At 37.5% G+C, this 12,120-nt stretch overlaps 1 protein-coding gene across 1 annotated transcript in view; it reads right to left on the bottom strand.

Annotated features, from left to right (window-relative positions):
• Nucleotides 1-1,788: 1,788 nt before the first annotated feature.
• Nucleotides 1,789-12,120, bottom strand: part of zmp:0000000881 (spindle assembly checkpoint kinase) — an 18,846-nt gene continuing 8,514 nt past the window's right edge. The window contains exons 3-7 of the mRNA XM_044359983.1: nucleotides 8,680-8,820; nucleotides 6,667-6,831; nucleotides 5,333-5,471; nucleotides 4,561-4,668; nucleotides 1,789-3,071 (exon numbers count right to left, since the gene is read on the bottom strand). Of these exons, the coding sequence (XP_044215918.1) occupies nucleotides 2,217-3,071; nucleotides 4,561-4,668; nucleotides 5,333-5,471; nucleotides 6,667-6,812 (1,248 nt within the window). The 5' untranslated portion in view covers nucleotides 6,813-6,831; nucleotides 8,680-8,820 and the 3' untranslated portion in view covers nucleotides 1,789-2,216. The remainder of the gene's footprint in view (nucleotides 3,072-4,560; nucleotides 4,669-5,332; nucleotides 5,472-6,666; nucleotides 6,832-8,679; nucleotides 8,821-12,120) is intronic.

The raw sequence follows: 12,120 nt of genomic DNA, 5'->3' as shown, positions 1-12,120 counted from the left end.
CAGTTGCCACAAATCCCTTCAGACATTTGAATGTTGGTACTTTTGAACTTTCAATACCATTTGTTTGGAGGAGGAGCAACATGTGAAGTGAAATAAAATAAAAAATAAATAAAAAGTCTGGCACATAATCGTCCTTAAAACCTCAAATTCTCACCAGGCCAGCTGGTTCCCTGTGGTTCCAGTCTTTATGCTAAGCTGGTAATATTTCATATGTAACATATCAGAGTGGTATCTATCTTCTCATCTAACTCTCAACAAAAAAGCGAATAAGTCAATTTTCCAAAATATTCCCTTAACCTTTTGTTTAATAAGAGAGGTTATGTGCACTATCACTGTGGTCAGAAGTGTGCTCTGTTGCACCTGTAAGCACATCCAACAGTGACTTTAGGGTGTATTGGCCACATCCAGTACACTTCCATCACTGTAGCAATGTGCTAACTTTACCACTGGAGGATGACAAAAATACAATTGTCATCTGATATTAAATAACTCTTTAATGAGTGGGTGGAGTTCAGAGTGGTCAGCGTTGTTGATGTTTTAAGTTGTCTGGTGCGGGTCACTAGACGGTGGTGGGGTCAGATACAGTTCATTACTGCAGAGGTGTTAAACAACAACAAACTCCTGAACTCTGAAACAAGCTCTTCTGGTTTTTTAAAAGGGTCAGTAGATTGAAAAAGATTTTTTTTTGCTTCTGTGTCTGAGTTCTAATCAGTGGCAGAACTAGGATTTCTAGGAATGATTAGTCATTTAAATGATTAATTGATGAAATTATTAAATTATTCATTATCATTTAATGGTTTAAAAACTTTTTCAAGCTGGTTCCAGCATCTCAAATATAAGGAGTTACATTTCCTTCCTAACATTACATCGAAAATCTTTGTCTATTTGGACAAAACAAGAAATCTGAAGAAATTATCATTGGTTTTAGGAAACTACGCCGGACATTTATTTTTTATAGACTAAAAATGTAATAGATTAATCAAATAAACAGCAGATTAATTGATAATGAAAAATAATGGGAAAAAATGAAAGCTGTAAACTTTTTTAGTTTTATGGTAGAGTAACCCAGGATACCAAAAATCTAAAAAAAGAAATACATTCACAATGAGTGACAGAGACATAAGGTTGATGGTAACCAGGATTTTTTAAATGAGTTTTGGAGAGTACCTAAATCCTTTACATGAAGGATGACTTTCAGTGAGTCAGACTCATACATACTTAATGATATACTTTCACATGTTGTGCTTTACAAAGAGCCACATGGTGGTGCTTTTTAATCCAGTTTTGGTTAATTAAAAAAAAAAAAATCTTTTAACAAGTTTGAGATTTCCTGTTAACTACAAACAAGACGGAAAATGCAACCTCGTAGCAGTATCTCATCCTCACCATCTCTAGCATGGCACCATCTTTTCATCAGTTCTGCACAATAAGTTTTAGAAATGTGGTCATCGGATTGTAGGACCTTCTTGACCCACGTAATCATATACCTCATAAGTTTAGCCATAAAATTCACCAAAATTGGAGCTATGATGCCTAATGAAAACCAGTATTATAAATTGTTTGTTGCATGCTGTTGACCCACTTTGTCTGCATTCTGATGATGTTAATATTAGCAAGAAAACAATAACCACCTTTAATTATAACCATCAACTAGTTGTGTTTGCTTCTTTTCATTGCCTGCTCAGATGATGATGACAATGAAGTTAAAGCAATGACAACATAATAAAAAAAAGTGTAATAAATATGAGCATAAAATCTCCAAAACGAAAAGAAAAAAATGCAAATCTATGGAATAGCAACTGATGTTTCAGTATTTATTCATATACACAAATATATACATAACGTATGAGCCATGTTCACAGTCCTATGTGTTCACAGATGGTTGTTCATGCCCACTGATATTTCTTTCTCTCCAGGTAAATGAGCACCTCAATCAATCATGGCTGAATATCATGTTACAGCATGACCAATGCCACTTCAAGAGGTATTCTTATTGCAGCATTAAACTACAATATTTTCTAGTTTTAAACAGATTTTATGTGCATTTTATCTGCTCTAGAAACATTTGCCTACAGTAGCTTAATCTCAGTTTACTCTTTATCTCAACGGAAATGTATTTTCACATGCTTTCCTACGAAGATACCAAAAGTTAGGTGACCCTGAATTAACCATTTAACCTGCACATGCAATTGCTATTTGAGTGACTCTGACTAGTCTTAATTGCTGTTAAACTTGACATCATCATACTTGACTATTTTCCCATCACGTGTCACCACCTCCCTCTGCTCCCATGTTCCAACCTCTCCGTTTTTCTTCTCAAAGCGCCGCACCACCACCCTCCCTGTTGTGGGCAGGTTGCAGGGCAGATCCTTGGCAGCTTCTTGGTACAGCCTCATCTTCATGAAGTCCTGCGTGACGCCTGCTGCACCAGTTGGGACCAGAGCCTGCTTATCTTTCTTGTCCTCTGTCCTATGAGGGGAAGGAGAGAGGTGGCGTGCAGGTTGAGGTTTGGGTGAGCGCTCCCATTTCAGTGGTTCTGGAGACCTGTTCCGAGGTAATGGATTAAATGGAGAGGGGGCCCTGTTTAATGGTGATGGATCCCTGTGAAACGGTGATGGAGCCCTGTTCATTGGTGATGGAGTACGGTTTCTGGCATTAATTTGGGATGAAGGTGGCAGAAGGTGATCTTGTCTAACAGGTCTATCTGTGACGATGCCTGCACCTCCGGCCCTCCGTATGTCACTTATGACCCCACCCATGGAGGCCCTTACAGAGGGGTTGGTCTCTACCATCCTACAAACAGCGTGACAGTATGGCTGACCCTGCAGGGTTTCCTTGATCTTGGCGGGACAGACGCTTGGGGTGTACAGCCGAATACGGGCACAAAGCTCAGCGATGATCTTACCCATCGCCCACACGTCCGAGCGCTGGTCCCGCTGGCTGCGCCTCTGCAGCACCTCAGGGGCTGAATAGGCCTCGTTCCCCATGTCGACGGCAGAGTTGAGACCATGCTTGAAGAACTTGGCCAATCCCAGGTCGATGATTACAGCTCTGTTGGTGTTATGTTCCACCTGGAGGACAAACGTCATTAAATCTTCAGATGAACAGCTTCCAGAGGGAAATGTAGATAGTATGAAATATTTTCTCACAAAATAATAAGCAACAAAACAATTGATTGAGCCATAAACTGCTTCTGCAGGCTGCACAGGTTTTGCTCAGAGATATTTGTGTGGCTGTTTCTTTTATACTTGTATGCAGTATGTTTACAATTGTGTTGGACCCACCTTCTGACAGCAATTGCTGAGATTTGGAAGGTGTGCAATGCATGTCAGCTTCTCAGTGAGCACTTCAGCCTAGAGTTCCCCTTAACAACCTTCTCTGCGTAGGTTCACAGAAGTGCAGTGTACAGACTTTAGTGGCATCTAGCGGAATGGACTTGGCAGAAATGGAATATAATATTTGTAGTATGAATTAATAAATAAGGGTATTCAAGTATGTTTTAATTAGTGTATAATCACCTGAAAATAAGAATCACTGTGTTTTTGTTACCTTTTAATGAGCCCTTTATATCTACATGGGGAGCGGGTCCTCTACCACACGCCTGCCATGTTGCACCACCATGTTTCTACAGTAGCCCAGAACGGACAAACCAGACACTGGCTCTAGGGAGGGCCTTTCACATTTTTCACAAGTTTCCAGGCCACCATAGGTTATCCTACAGGCATGGAAGGGGACCGGGAGGGAGTTGGGGTTGGTATTCAGTTGGTTGCAATCTGCAATCTCACCAAAGATGCCACTATATCCTACACACTGCACCTTTAAGCCAGCCATTCTAATTTTACTTCTACCCAGCGATTAGAAATTTGATGGAAAAGTGACTATGAATGAGCTCAACACATCTTTACCACTTTGACAACACATACATGATATCAAGAAATGCAGTGCAAATACAGAAAATTGAAGTTGACTTCTTGTCAAAAATGCTTATTTTAGCTTTAACATCCTGATTGCATGATTCCAGGATTATTGGTGTTGGTTGTATATTACTCACGTTTCTGTACGTTTCTGCATATATGTCAAAGTGGTGAAAATCTTTTCTTCTAGTTGCAGTACACTGAGTTCTCTCAGTTACCATAATAGAAAATGTATCTCATGAATCTAAAGTCTATTTTATTGTGTTTGTCTGCAGTAATCAGGTAACAAGACATGACATGATTGAGTGTACAGTCAAACAGTAGTTTGTTATTTAGAAATAACACCCAGAACTGGCAAAATTTAAATTTTTAAACAGCAGTGATTCGTCAAAGAACTCTTTTGACCCCAGAGAGTTTTCTTCATGAAACACTGTTTTTAGAACTCTTAATACAAAATAATGATTCATCTGTTTGTATCTGCCCTCAGAACACCTGTATAATTATATCTGATTCAAAGTGTTCCACCTCTGACCCATGCTAAATTATATCTGCTATGTTTTTGGGAATTTTGACTAATGAATGCACAGCTCTCCCACTTTTCACACTTGAAACATAACACCTTCATACTACAAAGGCCTCCACTCACCATGATGTTTTCAGGCTTGAGGTCTTGATGGACGACATCTTTGGAGTGGAGGAAAAGCAGCCCTTCACACATGCCAATGATGATAGTGCCTTTATTAGATGGAGTCAACTGTACAAACAAAAATATGTGATCTAATTTAGCTGGACTGGCATCAGAAAGCACCTGTGTAATATTCAAACCAACTTCCTTATAATGACTTGCACACCCTTTTCCTTCACGCCTGAATTAAACTTGCTTGTCAGAAGTCAACAGGATGTAACATGTGAAATTAATAAGGAAGGTAGTATCCACACTAAAGCACTTTGGACAGCACACATTAAAGACAACAGAAAGACTACAGTTATAGAAAGGAAGACATTGTTTAGATTTCTGTCATTAACCTCAAACTGCATGATTGCATTATGATTTGTCCAGATTTCAGTCATAAAATTCAAACATGAGGTGATATCTTGATGTCTCTGACTGTTCTGAGATTTGGTTGGTAGGAAGATTTGTATCCTAAACCAATTCATACTACAAGATAATGTCATGATACAAATGCTTTATTTAGCACAAACCATGCAGACTCTCCACGATCTTGACAATGAGTCATCTTGGCCAAGTTGAGGCTATAATCAGACTTTTAATTATGCAGTGTGTTCATTCCTTTACATGGTTTCATAAAAGTAGTGTGTGGTTCTACTACTTCTACTGGTTTTATGTATTCTAAATACTTAAATCATTAATTTCACCATGAATCAAGTGCCTTCGTCCTTTGTCAAGATAACCTTACCTGTATTTTAGACCTTGATGACTTGAAGATGGTGGTTTCTAGGTCCTCTCCGAAGATAAACTCAAGTGGAATGACCCATTTCCCGTCTTTGAGATTTATATTGCCCAGAAGCTTCACTATGTTGGGATGACTCACCTTGCTGCAGATGAGTGGCAACAAGTTAGAAAGAGAAAGAAAAGCAGAAATCGGCATAAAACTAAAACTAAATGACTATCTTTTGTGGAAATATAAATATAAACAGTCTGTATCCTATATAATGTGGAGAAGAGATTGTGTATGAATTTTCTGTAAAGTTTTGAGCACTGAAATGAATATCACCAGTAAGTAAAACCCCTTAAGCTAAAGTGAAGTATTTATTTGTATAGTCTAGAGCTGCAGTGATTAGTCAATTAATTGATTAGTTGATCAGCAGCAAATTAATCTGCCACTATTTTAATAATCGAATAATCGTGTTAGTAATTTTTAAAGCAAAAACACCAAATATTAAGACATTGAAGCTTCTTAAACGTGAGAATTTTATACTTCTATGTGTCAGACATGATGGTAAACTTCTTTGGATAATCTTTGAATTTTGGACTGTTTGAAGATGTCGCCTTGAGCTTTAAGAAATTACAACAGGCATTTTTCTCTATTTTCTGACATTTTATAGACAAAATGATTCATCGATTAGTCAAGAAAATCATCGGCGGATTAATCGATAATGACATAATTGTTAGATGCAGCCCTAGTATAATCCAATATCAAATACTGTACATTTTCTCAAATTGTTGTAGGTTAAGAGTAAGTAACTTCTGTTCAAACAGAGACTAGTATTGTCTAGCAACAATGCAAAGTGCATGCCACAATCATGGACCTACTTTATCAATGTGGTATGATAAATTACAATCACATTTTCCTCATGAGAGATTGTACTGGGCCAGACCTTAGATGAGTCTGTGAAAGCATGGTCCCCCCCTTAGCACATATTTTTGTTGTGAGTGGCCAGCAATAACTGTTATTGGAGTAAATTGGGCTTACTTTGCACACTTAGCAAACTATGTTGTCTTTAATTGCTTAACATATCAGGATTTAACTGTGAATGTATTATCATATCTCATCAGTTTGTTTTGTGTGTTTTTTGTGATGGGATATTAGTATCTGCTAAGGATACGTAAACAGTGATTCCCTGAAATGGTCTGCAATGTTTCAAATTTTAAAAAAGGGGGGAGGTAGGGGGACTACAATTTTACTTAGTTCCTGGAAAGGTGGCAGTGTGGAAACTTAGGTGTTTTTAGGTTACAGTATTTTTAAAAAAATAGCTTTTTGAGAGTGCAAACATTAACACAAGTACTTACTTGTAGACATCACACTCTCTCTGCAGGTCCTTTCTACTGATGAGATGCTGAGGGACCTTCTTTATAGCAGCCCAGGTATCATTGTACTTCTCTTTGTACACCTTCCCAAAGCAACCCTTTGCCAGAGTGCTGGTGGAGTACGCCATCTATGCAATGTTGTGAGGGCTGTGGAGTGAGGGTGAAATCTTTTTTTATAACCATGTTGAAATTTAGGCCAAACAATATAATTACAGGGGGAAAACATATTTCCTACGGTAAATGCCAATTTGGTGAAGACCATAATGTTTATTTATTGTTTGAGAGTCTGGAGTCTGTCTTGATTCACCATTTTTTTGTGGTGTCTTTGAGTGAACATTGTACTCTTGAGTAATGTTCGAGTTTGGGACTGGTCTTTGTAATTTGTCATTGTTATTTTTGGGACTTTCCTCTTTGCTACTTTGTGCACTACTTTTGACTGTGCTGCATGAGCAGTGCAGGAAGGGGTTACTATTATAATTGCAACCACACAAGCAACCAAACAGAGAGCAGAATTAACAGATAATGCTGTGATATTCTAAATTTTTCTCATTTTCAACAAATCCAATGAAAAAACAGTGTCACTCAGCCCATGTAAATCTTTAAAAACAGGTCACAAATATATAGTTTCATTAAAAAAATAGCTAAATAATGACAGAAAACAGCTAGGCACTACAGTTTTTTTAGGAATTAATTAATTTGATGGGGACTGTTATCAGCTGCTGAATATTTACGACAACAGGATGCTGTATGTGGGCTCGACTCAAAATAAACTACAGTACCCATGTTCATCATGATGAATGGACATGGACATGGCTCATTTTTATGATTTTAATAGGTTTTGATCAGGCGTCATGGTCTTTTAATGAGATTTGTTTGCAATAAGAAACATATACAATATCACCAGACCAGATCAAAACCTCTGACAGTCTCAATGAAATCATGACATCTATCGCAAACATGATGAGCTTCACCAAACTGCCACTTAACTACAGAGCTACTGTGTCGGATTGTCAAGTGTTTGTGACTTATCTTTCATTCTAGCATAAATGCCTGTTAACAGTCTATCAGAGCTGAGGAGTAAATACTGTATGTTGAAATAAGTGGAAATAAGCATTCCCAGGTGAGGAAGTGTGATCTCTGTTGAGTAAGACTGGTGTTACACTTCAGAGGAAAAAAAAGAACATGTTGTTCCAGTCAACTGGAATCAATATTTGAACCGCTGAACAAATCGGAGATACAGAATGGGTGGTGATTCAACCGTCTTAAACCAGGATATCCTGAATCCTGAGGTAACCTACAGAAAACTAAGATGAACGGATAATTCAAGCAAGCTGCTCACCTAAGTAATCATATAAATCAACCATAACCGCACTTGTTGTGTAAATAAGAGCTCCAGGGCGCTGATCTAAACAGTCATGTTGATTTTTAAGAATTTTGACAGAAGGCTGACCTCAAGGAAAACATTCTGCAGGCAGCCCATTTCAAACAGACTTTCAGCTGTGTGTTGTATAACAGCAAGATTAAATACTGGACAAACTGGTAAGTCCACAAGAGGGGGAAAAATGTGTCTTTGCCTTGTCTGCCTTACAAAGTCGGCATCTTCTAGGGCAAGCACATAAAAAACACAAAGTCACAGCAAATAGCATTAAAATGAATAGTCATAGTATTTGAAAGAGCACAGTCAGTCACCTTAAAGCAGTACATAATCTCAAATGAGTAAATGAAGGTGTTAAACAGTGTAATAACCACTGAATAAATGAAAGGTTTATCAGCAGATATATTCTGTTCAATAAAGACACTTAATTAAAAGCTCCTCATGTAATAAAATCTAGATGATCCAGTGCCACAACTCTGGACTGACTGGTTCAGCAGGACAAAAACAAAAAGTAGAAAGCTTATCAGTAATTTTAACAATACACTAGCCCTATACCTTTTCTAAAAGTGGATAAATATGTTGTACTTTGTTGCTCCACAGAATTTTTCTCAGGTTCTTACCTTTATGCTGTTGAGGGAAAGGAGCTGCGTCAGGTCTGAACATGAGTTGACATAGTTGTCTCTCTTTATACCTGCTCCACGCCTTCTTGTATGTTGTCCATAGCCCTGAGCGAAGCAGGCACACCTTAGTGCTGCCGCAGCCTGACTGGAGGTCAGGAATGAGAAACGCAGCGTAAATTGATGTACACCCAGTGAGAATAGTTAATAATCGTAGTTTTGTACAGACATTCATGATCCCCAGAGGACTCTGAACCTGACATTTCCTCTAACCACAACCATAACCCAAGCTGTGAACCCAACCACAGAGGCATTGCTACAGGAAACACGATTCTAACAGACTTTAACACAAGACTGACATGCCTGTAGACTCTTTGCCATTTTATCCTCTGGTAAACCATAACTCTAAAGTTTTGTTGTTGGTTGAAAAGCATATTTTACAAAATATTGCAGGAAACTACTAAGACATTTCAAGCAGAGCTGTTCTACTGTCAAACATATTTAAAGGACCCCTTCTCATGTGTGTCTGATATGGTTTTTCAAGAAAAAAGTCCTATTATTACCACGTCAAAATCCTAAAAATAGCATCTACTCCTTCTAACTCATCAAACATTCCAGGATCTGTAAATATGTAAATATTGTTAATCTCAGAAATTTAACTGCTGGACACAAGATGTCTCCAACTTCACTGTAAAGTTCATTTTCAGTGTATGTGCACTGGAAGCTTCAAGTTTCCACATCACACTTATGTAAGCTTCCTACTGGACCAGGAAACTAATTGTAATGTCACAAATCATGCTTGTACACCCACTCCTTACAGAAAAACTTTCCACTTTCAGCAGACGCATGCGAAAACAGTTTTCCAGCGTCAAACTCTGCACATCCACCACTCTGCACAGTGACACTCAGGCATTCAACTGCAGGAACAAGAAGTAAAACACATTTTTGAGCGGAGGGGGACTAATTTTAATGTAGCTCTGCAGCATTATTAGGGAAAAATTAACAAAAACTAAATATCAAATTAGAGTAGATATCAGCAGATACCCAAAATTGGAGTATCATGTTTAAAAAACAAAAAAATAAAACATCTGCGGCACAGAAGCATGTGACTTGCAAAATAGTTACTGTAAACATATTATATATTGATCAAGCTTACTCAATAGAGAAGATGTCACCCTCTCATAAGCAGCCAACTGAGCCATTGTTGTAGCCTATTCCTCATAAGGGGGTGGATGTTTCTGCTCCACAGTCAGTTCTCGTGAAACAGATTGTTTCCTTCTTTTTTAACCTCTGTTTTTCTTATTTTTCTTATCTATTAGTTTATCATTATTATTATTATTTGACCTCAGTACTTCTAAACTTATGTCCCTGCCTAGCAACTCAGGTTCCTTGGTACAGAAATAGAAACTTATAATGGAAAAATAAAGAACTGAGGCTGAAACAGGTTCAGCTACTCATACTTAACTAATGATTACTCACCAGGAAGTGGAAAAGCTGCAGACAGTTCTCAGAGCTGACAGTTTCATTTTCTCTCTATTATTTCTGATCTCAAATGACCACGAGTTTGACCACGAGTGACACAATATTACCTCCTTTGATAATCTGCAATCACTTCTGGACACAAAAAGTGAAATACACACACACACACACGCAGAGGAAAACTGAACCTCTTCAGAACAAATGAAAATGAAAGGGATTAATAAAAGTAGGCCAGGATTGTCAAACTAGTACCTTGCAGTGGAATTATGACTAACACGAGTGATCTAATGACACGTGGTTCAACATGGCTTCTACTACATCCGTTGTTGCCTTCATTGTGATGTTGTTTGTTGCAGCAAATTTCTCCCGAGGGAGACAATAAAAGTGACTATGACTTTGATATGTTATCAGACTACAACAAATGCTTGAGTGCAAATAAAATGCTTAAGTTTACATTAAGTTCACATGTGTATTTAGAGCAGTCTGCATGTGATTACCCATACTGAATTTTTTTAATGGCAGGTATGAACTGGACCTTCACCCACTGTCTTCTGTGGAACTATAGTTTCAGTCTTGTAAAATTTACACAATATTGTATTTCATTCAAGATGAACACATATAACATAAAACACACTGTTGAGTGGAGTTTTCAAGAACGTTTCCTCCACCAGATGGAGGTCTTGTAGTTTGCAAATGGGGACTGTCATAACTGCACTCATTTCCTGGATGAATCATTTGCTTGAAGACAGAAAACAACTTAACTGCTCAACTGCTGCTCATTTCAACAACAATGACCCACCCGACGGACAATTTTACCAAACCTCAGCCAGAAAGTAAGTTTGTCTATTTAAATTTCTATCTTTTGATAGCTTTAGAAGTAGGAGGCTATTTACTGTGCTTATCTTTCGGTTTGCAATGCTTCACATGTCATTCATTCTAGTTTGCAAACCGGCTCTAACAGGATTTCGATTTGTGCACTTGAGCCTTTGAATGAATCCGGAGTGTTATTAACTTCAATGACAAAATAGATAATTTTCTTCATATTTTTGCACCTGAAATCATGTCAGTAGCAAACTAACAATAACATCTTCAGCATGAGCAGCATGTGTTGCTGTATGTTTTACCATTATCACAAAAACAGGAACTTTTAGCATTGCTGTTACGCATTATTATCTGACTACTGTATATATGTCTATTACTTTACTACTTTGAGTAACCTGTAAGAAGTCGACATTTTATGTTTCTGTGTTTTTATTGTGTATTTTTTATTTTCACTTTTTCTATGTGTTTTACTGTGTACTTTTATTTCTTTGTGGCATCATGCTCATGTAAAGCACTTTGTGAGTAATGTTCTCTGAAAAGTGCTATATAAATAAATTTTACTTACTTACTGATGTGTTTAAATTTGAACTGGATTTTTAGGGTCAAAATTAGAGTGTAAACTTTTTCATCAGCTGTTGAGATTATTTTAAAAAGTTTAAACCACGTGTCTGACAAGTATTTTTTCTGGTAATTTGATATAATCCGTGCTAAAGATTAAAAAATATTCATGTTTTGTAAATTATAGCCGTTATTAATAGTTTTATTGTATTGTTTTACACTTGAAGGTGGCTGTGCCCAGGAAAGCGGGTATGTTTCTCTTTTATTCTAAATATCATGTAATGCAATGCTCAAGCAGTGGAGGCTGTGCCTGTTTCCATAAATGTGGCTCAAATATCATAATTTGTTTAAATCCATTTCTATTATCTATTAGTTTTAATTTACATAGTATCAGCATCTCCCTTGCTTTTATTATTTATAATTTTATACTGAAAAGATTCTTGAAATTAAATGTGCCTTTTTTCATGGAACAGTGATGCTGGTCTCTCTTCCAACATGAGGCACAAGTTCAGTGATAAAAATGCTTTGCCTGTGGGGGGTAAAGGCAGCTCTGTAATACCGATTCCAACAAGCGAACTACAGGAT

Source organism: Thunnus albacares, chromosome 8 (assembly GCF_914725855.1).
Source record: "Thunnus albacares chromosome 8, fThuAlb1.1, whole genome shotgun sequence".
NCBI classification, from domain to species: domain Eukaryota; kingdom Metazoa; phylum Chordata; class Actinopteri; order Scombriformes; family Scombridae; genus Thunnus; species Thunnus albacares.
The sequence above is the reverse complement of the archived record's forward strand: the minus strand, read 5'-3'. Positions and strand labels throughout refer to the sequence as shown.